The 14,587-nt window shown below is 46.1% G+C and overlaps 1 protein-coding gene across 1 annotated transcript in view; it reads right to left on the bottom strand.

Annotated features, from left to right (window-relative positions):
* LOC109887081 (FERM, ARHGEF and pleckstrin domain-containing protein 1) overlaps nucleotides 1-14,587 on the bottom strand; it is a 91,562-nt gene that overhangs the window by 15,213 nt on the left and 61,762 nt on the right. Inside the window, exons 15-22 of the mRNA XM_031819828.1 lie at nucleotides 14,486-14,575; nucleotides 8,371-8,504; nucleotides 6,084-6,165; nucleotides 3,741-3,978; nucleotides 1,567-1,697; nucleotides 1,340-1,408; nucleotides 657-746; nucleotides 348-430 (exon numbers count right to left, since the gene is read on the bottom strand). Coding sequence (XP_031675688.1) covers nucleotides 348-430; nucleotides 657-746; nucleotides 1,340-1,408; nucleotides 1,567-1,697; nucleotides 3,741-3,978; nucleotides 6,084-6,165; nucleotides 8,371-8,504; nucleotides 14,486-14,575 — 917 coding nt within the window. The remainder of the gene's footprint in view (nucleotides 1-347; nucleotides 431-656; nucleotides 747-1,339; nucleotides 1,409-1,566; nucleotides 1,698-3,740; nucleotides 3,979-6,083; nucleotides 6,166-8,370; nucleotides 8,505-14,485; nucleotides 14,576-14,587) is intronic.

The following is a 14,587-nucleotide window of genomic DNA, read 5'->3' as shown; positions in this document are numbered from 1 at the left end:
GCCCCTGGGGCTAAATGAGTTCAACACCCCTGCTCTAGAACACCCTAAAACACTCTAAACAACCCTGGAACACTCTAAATCACCATGGAACACCGTAAAACACCCTAAAACATTAGAAAAATTGTAAAACACCCTAAAACATCTAGAAAACGGTAAAACACCCTAAACATCTAGAAAACTGTAAAACACCCTAAACATCTAGAAAACTGTAAAACACCCTAAACATCTGTAAAACACCCTAAACATCTAGAAAACTGTAAAACACCCTAAACATCTAGAAAACTGTAAAACACCCTAAACATCTAGAACATGGAATAACACCCAGAACACATCTAGAACACTTGTACCTTGCTGCCACGACGACAGACTGGTGCTGACCAAACAGAGTGAAGGAATGAGGAACTCCCCACTCATCCTCACTCTCCCTGATCTGAGGACACAGACACAGGTTGGATCAGAGGAGAGTGACCTCTACTAATTTACAGCTGTGTTATGTTATCTGAAGCTAACAGCATGGGGCCAGCTTCCCGGACACACATTAAGTCTAATCCTGGAATAAATGTTTTCTCTATATATCTGGCGTTTTAGGACGAGGCTTAATGTGTGTCCAGGAAACTGGCCCATAATGTTATGGTTCAGGTTCTGGAGACTCTTACTGTCATGCCGTAGAGAGGCAGCTGGCCGTGAACTTTGAACTGGTTGTCTGCTGTCATACCTCTGCTGGTGTACACCAGGGAATCACTGAACTGGAGGAGGAGAGAGGAACACAGAGATATAATGAGACATCACTGAACTGGAGGAGGAGAGAGGGAGAGAGGAACACAGAGATATAATGAGACATCACTGAACTGGAGGAGGAGAGAGGGAGGAACACAGAGATATAATGAGACATCACTGAACTGGAGGAGGAGAGAGGAACACAGAGATATAATGAGACATCACTGAACTGGAGGAGGAGAGGGAGGAACACAGAGATATAATGAGACATCACTGAACTGGAGGAGGAGAGAGGAACACAGAGATATAATGAGACATCACTGAACTGGAGGAGGAGAGAGGGAGGAACACAGAGATATAATGAGACATCACTGAACTGGAGGAGGAGAGAGGGAGAGAGGAACACAGAGATATAATGAGACATCACTGAACTGGAGGAGGAGAGAGGAACACAGAGATATAATGAGACATCACTGAACTGGAGGAGGAGGAGAGAGGAACATAGAGATATAATGAGACATCACTGAACTGGAGGAGGAGAGAGGGAGGGAGGAACAGAGAGGGATAGGGTGAGTGAGGAGCAGAGGAGTCATGTGACAGGAAGTAGGAAGTAATGACTAACCAGGAAGAACATTCTTTGCTGTAGTCCTTTCCCTGAGAGCTTACTGAGACAGCCCAGTCTGATAAACTCCTGGATGGGTTACAGAAACAACACAGAGGAAACAATGAACAACGACATGCCTGGAAGTTAGATACACTAAAGGACAACATGAGGACTGATGTACTACAACTTGGAATAAATCAGTACAATACTTGGCAAAGCAAAGCCAGGGAAAACTGTTCTCTTACCCTGCCAGGTATAGCCAGGTCCTGGATGCCTGTCAGATCTTTCTTCAGTTCTAGAAGCTTCTGGATGTTCTCCATCTTCATCATGGTTCCCTGAAGCTGCAGCACCATCTCTGATATATCAGCTAGGGCAGCTAGAGGAGGAGTGTTAGTACACACACCATCTCTGATATATCAGCTAGAGGAGGAGTGTTCTCTCTCTAACACACACCACCTCTGATATATTGGCTAGGGCAGCTAGAGGAGGAGTGTTCTCTCTCTAACACACACCATCTCTGATATACCAGCTAGAGGAGGAGTGTTCTCTCTCTAACACACACCATCTCTGATATATCAGCTAGAGGAGGAGTGTTCTCTCTCTAACACACACCATCTCTGATATATCAGCTAGAGGAGGAGTGTTCTCTCTCTAACACACACCATCTCTGATGTATCAGCTAGAGGAGTAGTGTTCTCTCTCTAACACACACCATCTCTGATATACCAGCTAGAGGAGGAGTGTTCTCTCTCTAACACACACCATCTCTGATATATCAGCTAGAGGAGGAGGGTTCTCTCTCTAACACACACCATCTCTGATGTATCAGCTAGAGGAGGAGTGTTCTCTCTCTAACACACACCATCTCTGATATACCAGCTAGAGGGGGAGTGTTCTCTGAGATATTAACTAGACAACTAGAGGAGCAGGGTTCTCTGAGATATTAACTAGACAACTAGAGGAGCAGGGTTCTCTGAGATATTAACTAGACAACTAGAGGAGCAGGGTTCTCTGAGATATTAACTAGACAACTAGAGGAGCAGGGTTCTCTCTGAGATATTAACTAGACAACTAGAGGAGCAGGGTTCTCTGAGATATTAACTAGACAACTAGAGGAGCAGGGTTCTCTGAGATATTAACTAGACAACTAGAGGAGCAGGGTTCTCTCTGAGATATTAACTAGACAACTAGAGGAGCAGGGTTCTCTGAGATATTAACTAGACAACTAGAGGAGCAGGGTTCTCTGAGATATTAACTAGACAACTAGAGGAGCAGGGTTCTCTCTGAGATATTAACTAGACAACTAGAGGAGCAGGGTTCTCTGAGATATTAACTAGGACAACTAGAGGAGCAGGGTTCTCTCTGAGATATTAACTAGACAACTAGAGGAGCAGGGTTCTCTGAGATATTAACTAGACAACTAGAGGAGCAGGGTTCTCTGAGATATTAACTAGACAACTAGAGGAGCAGGGTTCTCTGAGATATTAACTAGACAACTAGAGGAGCAGGGTTCTCTGAGATATTAACTAGACAACTAGAGGAGCAGGGTTCTCTGAGATACTAACTAGAGGAGCAGGGTTCTCTCTGAGATATTAACTAGACAACTAGAGGAGCAGGGTTCTCTCTGAGATATTAACTAGACAACTAGAGGAGCAGGGTTCTCTCTGAGATATTAACTAGGACAACTAGAGGAGCAGGGTTCTCTGAGATATTAACTAGACAACTAGAGGAGCAGGGTTCTCTGAGATATTAACTAGACAACTAGAGGAGCAGGGTTCTCTCTGAGATATTAACTAGGACAACTAGAGGAGCAGGGTTCTCTGAGATATTAACTAGACAACTAGAGGAGCAGGGTTCTCTGAGATATTAACTAGACAACTAGAGGAGCAGGGTTCTCTCTGAGATATTAACTAGACAACTAGAGGAGCAGGGTTCTCTCTGAGATATTAACTAGACAACTAGAGGAGCAGGGTTCTCTCTGAGATATTAACTAGACAACTAGAGGAGCAGGGTTCTCTGAGATATTAACTAGGACAACTAGAAGAGCAGGGTTCTCTGAGATATTAACTAGACAACTAGAGGAGCAGGGTTCTCTCTGAGATATTAACTAGTGGAGCAGGGTTCTCTCTGAGATACTAACTAGAGGAGCAGGGTTCTCTCTGAGATACTAACTAGACAACTGGAGGAGCAGGGTTCTCTGAGATATTAACTAGGACAACTAGAGGAGCAGGGTTCTCTCTGAGATATTAACTAGACAACTAGAGGAGCAGGGTTCTCTCTGAGATATTAACTAGGACAACTAGAGGAGCAGGGTTCTCTGAGATATTAACTAGACAACTAGAGGAGCAGGGTTCTCTGAGATACTAACTAGAGGAGCAGGGTTCTCTCTGAGATACTAACTAGAGGAGCAGGGTCCTACCTCTGCTGTCTCTGAAGTCTTGGTGTGTGGGGGGGTAGTGTTTGCAGAGTCTCTCCAGAATCAGTTTGTAGTGCAGCAGACGATGCAGGGGGCGTAGCAGGAACATGTTCAGGGACAGGTAACACACCTTCTGCTGCTCAAACTCTCGACACAACTCCTGCAGCCGCTGGGAGGCACGGCACGAACGCTCCAACTCAACCAACACCTCACCGTGACGCTGCAGGAGGGACGTCAACTGCTGATGGGGCAGAGAGGAGAGGGGTAGGTTAGGTAGAAGATGTAGGGGTTAGAGAGAGAGGAGAGGGGTAGGTTAGGTAGAAGATGTAGGGGTTAGAGGAGAGGGGTAGGTTAGGTAGAAGATGTAGGGGTTAGAGAGAGAGGAGAGGGGTAGGTTAGGTAGAAGATGTAGGGGTTAGAGAGAGAGGAGAGGGGTAGGTTAGGTAGAAGATGTAGGGGTTAGAGAGAGAGGAGAGGGGTAGGTTAGGTAGAAGATGTAGGGGTTAGAGAGAGAGGAGAGGGGTAGGTTAGGTAGAAGATGTAGGGGTTAGGGAGAGAGGAGAGGGGTAGGTTAGGTAGAAGATGTAGGGGTTAGAGAGAGAGGAGAGGGGTAGGTTAGGTAGAAGATGTAGGGGTTAGAGAGAGAGGAGAGGGGTAGGTTAGGTAGAAGATGTAGGGGTTAGAGAGAGAGGAGAGGGGTAGGTTAGGTAGAAGATGTAGGGGTTAGAGAGAGAGGAGAGGGGTAGGTTAGGTAGAAGATGTAGGGGTTAGGGAGAGAGGAGAGGGGTAGGTTAGGTAGAAGATGTAGGGGTTAGAGAGAGAGGAGAGGGGTAGGTTAGGTAGAAGATGTAGGGGTTAGAGAGAGAGGAGAGGGGTAGGTTAGGTAGAAGATGTAGGGGTTAGAGAGAGAGGAGAGGGGTAGGTTAGGTAGAAGATGTAGGGGTTAGAGAGAGAGGAGAGGGGTAGGTTAGGTAGAAGATGTAGGGGTTAGGGAGAGAGGAGAGGGGTAGGTTAGGTAGAAGATGTAGGGGTTAGAGAGAGAGGAGAGGGGTAGGTTAGGTAGAAGATGTAGGGGTTAGAGAGAGAGGAGAGGGGTAGGTTAGGTAGAAGATGTAGGGGTTAGAGAGAGAGGAGAGGGGTAGGTTAGGTAGAAGATGTAGGGGTTAGAGAGAGAGGAGAGGGGTAGGTTAGGTAGAAGATGTAGGGGTTAGGGAGAGAGGAGAGGGGTAGGTTAGGTAGAAGATGTAGGGGTTAGAGAGAGAGGAGAGGGGTAGGTTAGGTAGAAGATGTAGGGGTTAGAGAGAGAGGAGAGGGGTAGGTTAGGTAGAAGATGTAGGGGTTAGGGAGAGAGGAGAGGGGTAGGTTAGGTAGAAGATGTAGGGGTTAGAGAGAGAGGAGAGGGGTAGGTTAGGTAGAAGATGTAGGGGTTAGAGAAAGAGGAGAGGGGTAGGTTAGGTAGAAGATGTAGGGGTTAGGGAGAGAGGAGAGGGGTAGGTTAGGTAGAAGATGTAGGGGTTAGAGAGAGAGGAGAGGGGTAGGTTAGGTAGAAGATGTAGGGGTTAGAGAGAGAGGAGAGGGGTAGGTTAGGTAGAAGATGTAGGGGTTAGAGAGAGAGGAGAGGGGTAGGTTAGGTAGAAGATGTAGGGGTTAGAGAGAGAGGAGAGGGGTAGGTTAGGTAGAAGATGTAGGGTTAGAGAGAGAGGAGAGGGGTAGGTTAGGTAGAAGATGTAGGGGTTAGAGAGAGAGGAGAGGGGTAGGTTAGGTAGAAGATGTAGGGGTTAGAGAGAGAGGAGAGGGGTAGGTTAGGTAGAAGATGTAGGAGTTAGGGACAGAGGACTGTTAGCTGCTACTGTATAGATGCCAACCCCATGTGATTATCATGACCAACCCCATGTGATTATCATGACCAACCCCATGTGGTTATCATGACCAACCCCATGTGATTATCATGACCAACCCCATGTGATTATCATGACCAACCCCATGTGATTATCATGACCTACCCCATGTGATTATCATGACCTACCCCATGTGATTATCATGACCTACCCCATGTGATTATCATGACCAACCCCATGTGATTATCATGACCAACCCCATGTGATTATCATGACCAACCCCATGTGATTATCATGACCTACCCCATGTGATTATCATGACCTACCCCATGTGATTATCATGACCTACCCCATGTGATTATCATGACCTACCCCATGTGATTATCATGACCTACCCCATGCGATACTCCTACATATTCATCAGATGGCTGTAACTCCACCTATAACCCACAGGTCATTACTCTGAGGACATGTTGTAGGGCAGGAACGATATCCACGTCTACTGTACCTTTAACCCCTGAATGTTCTTCAGCATGACGTCACCGACACGCTGGTAGTCTCCTTTAATGTGGGCGTTGGACCGCCCCTCCCTGGTGACAGAGAGAAATCAACATGGTTACCTGCTGCTAAGCCTAACCCTGCAGGAGACAGACAGACAGTGTTTCACCCCCTCTCTCAGTGACACCATAGTGAGGGGCAAGTGGAGAAACAACATCACTAATTCAGTAACCCATTTGTCCATATCTAATTGAAACCACATTGCAACAGCGTGATTAACAGCTGAGAAGCATCAATCCCCGGGAGAAGATCAAACCCTTCCTGTGAGTGGTTGAGAGAGTTATGACACGTTGACTGCATTCCTGAGATTCTCCAACCCACATGTAGATGTGCCACATGTACCTATTAGAGAACACTGAGCTAATCGGCGTAGTTACACAGCTCCTCCAGCAGATGGGGTAGTGGAGCAGTATTCACTAGGTCTGTCCTCTCTAAGGAGCAGTATTCACTAGGTCTGTCCTCTCTAAGGAGCAGTATACACTAGGTCTGTCCTCTCTAAGGAGCAGTATACACTAGGTCTGTCCACTCAGAGGAGCAGTATTCACTAGGTCTGTCCTCTCTAAGGAGCAGTATTCACTAGGTCTGTCCTCAGAGGAGCAGTATTCACTAGGTCTGTCCTCTCTAAGGAGCAGTATTCACTAGGTCTGTCCTCTCTAAGGAGCAGTATTCACTAGGTCTGTCCTCTCTAAGGAGCAGTATACACTAGGTCTGTCCTCTCTAAGGAGCAGTATACACTAGGTCTGTCCTCTCTAAGGAGCAGTATTCACTAGGTCTGTCCTCTCAGAGGAGCAGTATTCACTAGGTCTGTCCTCTCTAAGGAGCAGTATTCACTAGGTCTGTCCACTCAGAGGAGCAGTATTCACTAGGTCTGTCCTCTCTAAGGAGCAGTATTCACTAGGTCTGTCCTCTCTAAGGAGCAGTATACACTAGGTCTGTCCTCTCTAAGGAGCAGTATACACTAGGTCTGTCCTCTCTAAGGAGCAGTATTCACTAGGTCTGTCCTCTCAGAGGAGCAGTACTCACTAGGTCTGTCCACTCAGAGGAGCAGTACACACTAGGTCTGTCCTCAGAGGAGCAGTATACACTAGGTCTGTCCTCTCTAAGGAGCAGTATTCACTAGGTCTGTCCACTCTAAGGAGCAGTATACACTAGGTCTGTCCTCTCTAAGGAGCAGTATTCACTAGGTCTGTCCTCTCTAAGGAGCAGTATTCACTAGGTCTGTCCTCTCTAAGGAGCAGTATACACTAGGTCTGTCCTCTCTAAGGAGCAGTATTCACTAGGTCTGTCCACTCAGAGGAGCAGTATTCACTAGGTCTGTCCACTCAGAGGAGCAGTATACACTAGGTCTGTCCTCAGAGGAGCAGTATACACTAGGTCTGTCCTCAGAGGAGCAGTATTCACTAGGTCTGTCCTCTCTAAGGAGCAGTATACACTAGGTCTGTCCTCTCTAAGGAGCAGTATTCACTAGGTCTGTCCTCTCTAAGGAGCAGTATTCACTAGGTCTGTCCTCTCTAAGGAGCAGTATTCACTAGGTCTGTCCTCTCTAAGGAGCAGTATTCACTAGGTCTGTCCTCTCTAAGGAGCAGTATTCACTAGGTCTGTCCTCTCTAAGGAGCAGTATTCACTAGGTCTGTCCTCTCTAAGGAGCAGTATACACTAGGTCTGTCCACTCAGAGGAGCAGTATACACTAGGTCTGTCCTCTCTAAGGAGCAGTATTCACTAGGTCTGTCCTCTCTAAGGAGCAGTATTCACTAGGTCTGTCCTCTCTAAGGAGCAGTATTCACTAGGTCTGTCCTCTCTAAGGAGCAGTATTCACTAGGTCTGTCCACTCTAAGGAGCAGTATTCACTAGGTCTGTCCTCTCTAAGGAGCAGTATTCACTAGGTCTGTCCACTCTAAGGAGCAGTATTCACTAGGTCTGTCCACTCTAAGGAGCAGTATTCAGTAGGTCGTCCACCCGGGGTCTCTGATGGGTCGTCCACCCGGGGTCTCTGATGGGCCGTCCACCGGGGTCTCTGATGGGCCGTCCACCGGGGGGTAGTGTTTGCAGAGTCTCTCCAGAATCAGGGTCTCTGATGGGTCGTCCACCAGGGTCTCTGATGATGATGATCAGTCCTGTATGACCGGCTGCTGTAGTGACTCACTGAAGAGTGGTGCTGAAAACCTGGACGTACACACACACACACACACACACACACACACACACACACACACACACACACACACACACTCCTCACCATTGCTGCAGCCTCTGCTCCACCTCCTTGAGGAAGGCCTGGTGTAACTGATAGACTGGATCATAGTTGGTGTTGATCAGAGTCCTCACTGAGTCTGGCAGGATGTCCTCTTTACCCAGCACAGCCTGGAACCACTGACACACAACACAGCTGTTAGACTACCTCTTTCCCCAGCACAGCCTGGAACCATTGGGACACAACACAGCCTGGAACCACTGACACACAACACAGCTGTTAGACTAGCCTGGAACCACTGACACACAACACAGCCTGGAACCACTGGGACAACACAGCTGTTAGACTAGCCTGGAACCACTGACACACAACACAGCTGTTAGACTACCTCTTTCCCCAGCACAGCCTGGAACCACTGGGACACAACACAGCTGTTAGACTACCTCTTTCCCCAGCACAGCCTGGAATCACTGAGACAACTGGGCTGGTTATGCTGGGGAAGGGAGAGACCAAGATATAGCTAGTATTGCTGGGGGGTCTAACCAGCTGTATAGGTAGTCGAGCTGGGGGGGTCTAACCAGCTGTATAGGTCGTGTAGCTGGGGGGTTCTACAGTACACCAGCTGTATAGGTAGTGTAGCTGGGGGGTCTAACCAGCTGTATAGGTAGTGTAGCTGGGGGGTCTACAGTACACCAGCTGTATAGGTAGTGTAGCTGGGGGGTCTAACCAGCTGTATAGGTAGTATAGCTGGGGGGGGTCTAACCAGCTGTATAGGTGGTGTAGCTGGGGGGGTCTAACCAGCTGTATAGGTAGTATAGCTGGGGGGGGTCTAACCAGCTGTATAGGTAGTGTAGCTGGGGGGGGGGTCTACAGGGCACCAGCTGTATAGGTAGTGTAGCTGGGGGGGTCTAACCAGCTGTATAGGTAGTGTAGCTGGGGGGGGGGGGGGTCTACAGGGCACCAGCTGTATAGGTAGTGTAGCTGGGGGGGTCTAACCAGCTGTATAGGTAGTGTAGCTGGGGGGGTCTAACCAGCTGTACAGGTAGTGTAGCTGGGGGGTCTAACCAGCTGTATAGGTAGTATAGCTGGGGGGGGGTCTAACCAGCTGTATAGGTAGTGTAGCTGGGGGGTCTATCCAGCTGTATAGGTAGTATAGCTGGGGGGGGGGTCTAACCAGCTGTATAGGTAGTGTAGCTGGGGGGGGGGGGTCTACAGGGCACCAGCTGTATAGGTAGTGTAGCTGGGGGGGGGTCTAACCAGCTGTATAGGTAGTGTAGCTGGGGGGGTCTAACCAGCTGTATAGGTAGTGTAGCTGGGGGGTCTAACTAGCTGTATAGGTCGTGTAGCTGGGGGGTCTAACCAGCTGTATAGGTAGTGTAGCTGGGGGGGGGTCTAACCAGCTGTACAGGTAGTGTAGCTGGGGGGTCTAACCAGCTGTATAGGTAGTGTAGCTGGGGGGGGGTCTAACCAGCTGTACAGGTAGTGTAGCTGGGGGGTCTAACCAGCTGTATAGGTAGTGTAGCTGGGGGGTCTAACCAGCTGTATAGGTAGTGTAGCTGGGGGGTCTAACCAGCTGTATAGGTAGTGTAGCTGGGGGGTCTAACCAGCTGTACAGGTAGTGTAGCTGGGGGGTCTAACCAGCTGTATAGGTAGTGTAGCTGGGGGGTCTAACCAGCTGTATAGGTAGTGTAGCTGGGGGGTCTAACCAGCTGTATAGGTAGTGTAGCTGGGGGGTCTAACCAGCTGTATAGGTAGTGTAGCTGGGGGGTCTAACCAGTTGTATAGGTAGTGTAGCTGCGGTTTTTTTAACCAGCTGTATAGGTAGTGTAGCTGGGGGGGTCTAACCAGCTGTATTGCTAGTGTAGCTGCGGGGTTTTTTAACCAGCTGTATAGGTACTGTAGCTGCAGGGTTTTTTAACCAGCTGTATAGCTAGTGTAGCTGCGGGGGGTTTTAACCAGCTGTTTAGCTAGTGTAGCTGCGGGGGGGTTTTAACCAGCTGTATAGCTAGTGTAGCTTCGGGGGGTTTTAACCAGCTGTATAGCTAGTGTAGCTTCGGGGGGTTTTAACCAGCTGTATAGGTAGTGTAGATGCGTTTTTTTTTAACCAGCTGTATAGCTAGTGTAGCTTCGGGGGGTTTTAACCAGCTGTATAGCTAGTGTAGCTGCGTTTTTTTTTACCAGCTGTATAGCTAGTGTAGCTGCGGGGGGGTTTTAACCAGCTGTATAGCTAGTGTAGCTGCGGGGGGGTTTAACCAGCTGTATAGCTAGTGTAGCTGCAGGGTTTTTAAACCAGCTGTATAGCTAGTGTAGCTGCGGGGGGTTTAACCAGCTGTATAGGTAGTGTAGCTGCGGGGGGTTTAACCAGCTGTATAGCTAGTGTAGCTGGGGGGGTTTAACCAGCTGTATAGGTAGTGTAGCTGCGGGGGGTTTTAACCAGCTGTATAGCTAGTGTAGCTGCGGGGAGTTTTAACCAGCTGTATAGGTAGTGTAGCTGAGGGGGGTCTAACCAGCTGTATAGGTTGTGTAGCTGGGGGGGTCTACAGGACAACAGCTGTGTAGGTAGTGTAGCTGGGGGGGTCTAACCAGCTGTATGGGTAGTGTAGCTGGGGGGGGTCCAACCAGCTGTATAGCTAGTTTAGCTGCGGGGGGGTTTAACCAGCTGTATAGCTAGTGTAGCTGGGGGGGTCTAACCAGCTGTATAGCTAGTGCAGCTGCAGGGTTTTTAAACCAGCTGTATAGCTAGTGTAGCTGGGGGGGGTCTAACCAGCTGTATAGCTAGTGTAGCTGCGGGGGTTTTTAACCAGCTGTATAGGTAGTGTAGCTGGGGGGGTCTAACCAGCTGTATAGCTAGTGTAGCTGCGGGGGGGTTTTAACCAGCTGTATAGGTAGTGTAGCTGGGGGGGTCTAACCAGCTGTATAGCTAGTGTAGCTGCGGGGGGTTTTAACCAGCTGTATAGGTAGTGTAGCTGGGGGGGTTAACCAGCTGTATAGGTAGTGTAGCTGGGAGGGGGGGGTTAACCAGCTGTATAGGTAGTGTAGCTGCGGGGGGTTTTAACCAGCTGTATAGGTAGTGTAGCTGGGGGGGTCTAACCAGTAACAGATGATCTGCCATTGGCTGTTGGCATAAACCATCCTGTTCTTCACTCTCTTTCTCTTCCTCCCTCTCTTTTATCCTCTCTCTCTCTCTGTGTCTCTCACTGGCTCTCCCTGTGTGTCTCTGTCTCTCTCTCTAACCATTGTTATTACTAGTCTATCATTGTTATTACTAGGCTAACCATTATTACTAGTCTAACCATTGTTATCACTAGTCTATCATTGTTATCACTAGTCTATCATTGTTATTACTAGTCTAACCATTGTTATTACTAGTCTATCATTGTTATTACTAGTCTATCATTGTTATCACTAGTCTATCATTGTTATTACTAGGCTAACCATTATTACTAGTCTAATCATTGTTATCACTAGTCTATCATTGTTATTACTAGGCTAACCATTATTACTACTCTGACCATTGTTATTACTAGTCTATCATTGTTAGCCTCCAGTATTTATGCTGCAGTAGTTTATATGTCGGGGGGCTAGGGTCAGTTTGTTATATCTGGAGTACTTCTCCTGTCCTATTCGGTGTCCTGTGTGAATTTAAGTGTGCTCTCTCTAATTCTCTCTTTCTTTCTCTCTCTCGGAGGACCTGAGATGATGACTCCTTGCTGTCCCCAGTCCACCTGGCCGTGCTGCTGCTCCAGTTTCAACTGTTCTGCCTTATTATTATTGGACCATGCTGGTCATTTATGAACATTTGAACATCTTGGCCATGTTCTGTTATAATCTCCACCCGGCACAGCCAGAAGAGGACTGGCCACCCCACATAGCCTGGTTCCTCTCTAGGTTTCTTCCTAGGTTTTGGCCTTTCTAGGGAGTTTTTCCTAGCCACCGTGCTTCTACACCTGCATTGCTTGCTGTTTGGGGTTTTAGGCTGGGTTTCTGTACAGCACTTTGAGATATCAGCTGATGTACGAAGGGCTATATAAATACATTTGATTTGATTTATTACTAGGCTAACCATTATTACTAGTCTAACCATTGTTATCACTAGTCTATCATTGTTATTACTAGTCTAACCATTATTACTAGTCTAACCATTGTTATTACTAGTCTATCATTGTTATTACTAGGCTAACCATTATTACTAGTCTAACCATTGTTATCACTAGTCTATCATTGTTATTACTAGTCTAACCATTGTTATTACTAGTTTTACCATGGTTACTACTAGTCTTACCACTTATTACTACTAGTCTTACCACTTATTACTACTAGTCTTACCATGGTTACTACTAGTCTTACCATGGTTACTACTAGTCTTACCATGGTTACTACTAGTCTTACCATGGTTACTACTAGTCTTACCATGGTTACACCTAGTCTTACCATGGTTACACCTAGTCTTACCACTTATTACTACTAGTCTTACCACGGTTACACCTAGTCTTATCACGGTTACACCTAGTCTTATCACGGTCACTACTAGTCTTACCATGGTTACACCTAGTCTTACCGGTTACTACTAGTCTTACCGGTTACTACTAGTCGTACCATGGTTACACCTAGTCTTTTTATAACTAGTCGTATCACAGTTACAACTAGCCGTGCCACGGTTACAACTAGTCATGCCACGGTTATAACTAGCCGTGCCACGTTTATAACTACTCTTACCACGGTTATAACTAGTCTTACCATGGTTATAACTCGTTTTCCCAGTGTTATAATTCATCTTACCACAGTTATAACTAGTTCTCCCAGAGTTATAATTCATCTTACCACGGTTATAACTAGTCTTACCATGGTTATAACTAGTTCTCCAGAGTTATAATTAATCTTACCATGGTTATAACTAGTCTTACCATGGTTATAACTAGTTCTCCCAGAGTTATAATTAATCTTACCACAGTTATAACTAGTCTTACCATGGTTATAACTAGTTCTCCAGAGTTATAATTAATCTTACCACGGTTATAACTAGTCTTACCATGGTTATAACTAGTTCTCCCAGAGTTATAATTCATCTTACCACAGTTATAACTAGTCTTACCACGGTTATAACTAGTTCTCCCAGAGTTATAATTCATCTTACCACAGTTATAACTAGTCTTACCATGGTTATAACTAGTTCTCCAGAGTTATAATTAATCTTACCATGGTTATAACTAGTCTTACCATGGTTATAACTAGTTCTCCAGAGTTATAATTAATCTTACCACGGTTATAACTAGTCTTACCATGGTTATAACTAGTTCTCCCAGAGTTATAATTCATCTTACCACAGTTATAACTAGTCTTACCACGGTTATAACTAGTTCTCCCAGAGTTATAATTCATCTTACCACGGTTATAACTAGTCTTACCATGGTTATAACTAGTCTTACCATGGTTATAACTAGTTCTCCCAGAGTTATAATTCATCTTACCACGGTTATAACTAGTCTTACCATGTTTATAACTAGTTCTCCAGAGTTATAATGAATCTTAATACAGTTATAACTAGTCTTACCATGGTTATAACTAGTTCTCCCAGAGTTATAATTCATCTTACCACGGTTATAACTAGCCTTACCATGGTTATAACTAGTCTTACCATGGTTATAACTAGTTCTCCCAGAGTTATAATTCATCTTAATACGGTTATAACTAGTTCTCCCAGAGTTATAATTCATCTTACCATGGTTATAACTAGTCTTACCATGGTTATAACTAGTTCTCCCAGAGTTATAATTCATCTTAATACGGTTATAACTAGTTCTCCCAGAGTTATAATTCATCTTACCATGGTTATAACTAGTCTTACCATGGTTATAACTAGTTCTCCCAGAGTTATAATTCATCTTACCATGGTTATAACTAGTCTTACCATGGTTATAACTAGTTCTCCCAGAGTTATAATTCATCTTACCATGGTTATAACTAGTCTTACCATGGTTATAACTAGTCTTACCATGGTTATAACTAGTTCTCCCAGAGTTATAATTCATCTTAATACGGTTATAACTAGTTCTCCCAGAGTTATAATTCATCTTACCATGGTTATAACTAGTCTTACCATGGTTATAACTAGTCTTACCATGGTTATAACTAGTTCTCCCAGAGTTATAATTCATCTTACCACGGTTATAACTGCCAGGTCCTTCAGAAAGGTTCTCTCTGTGGTGAGAAGCTCCTTGGCGATGAAGTAGGCCTTGTCAGTTGGACACTTCTGGAAGAAAGA

Source organism: Oncorhynchus kisutch, unplaced genomic scaffold (assembly GCF_002021735.2).
Source record: "Oncorhynchus kisutch isolate 150728-3 unplaced genomic scaffold, Okis_V2 scaffold2673, whole genome shotgun sequence".
Taxonomy (NCBI): Eukaryota; Metazoa; Chordata; class Actinopteri; order Salmoniformes; family Salmonidae; genus Oncorhynchus; species Oncorhynchus kisutch.
The sequence above is the reverse complement of the archived record's forward strand: the minus strand, read 5'-3'. Positions and strand labels throughout refer to the sequence as shown.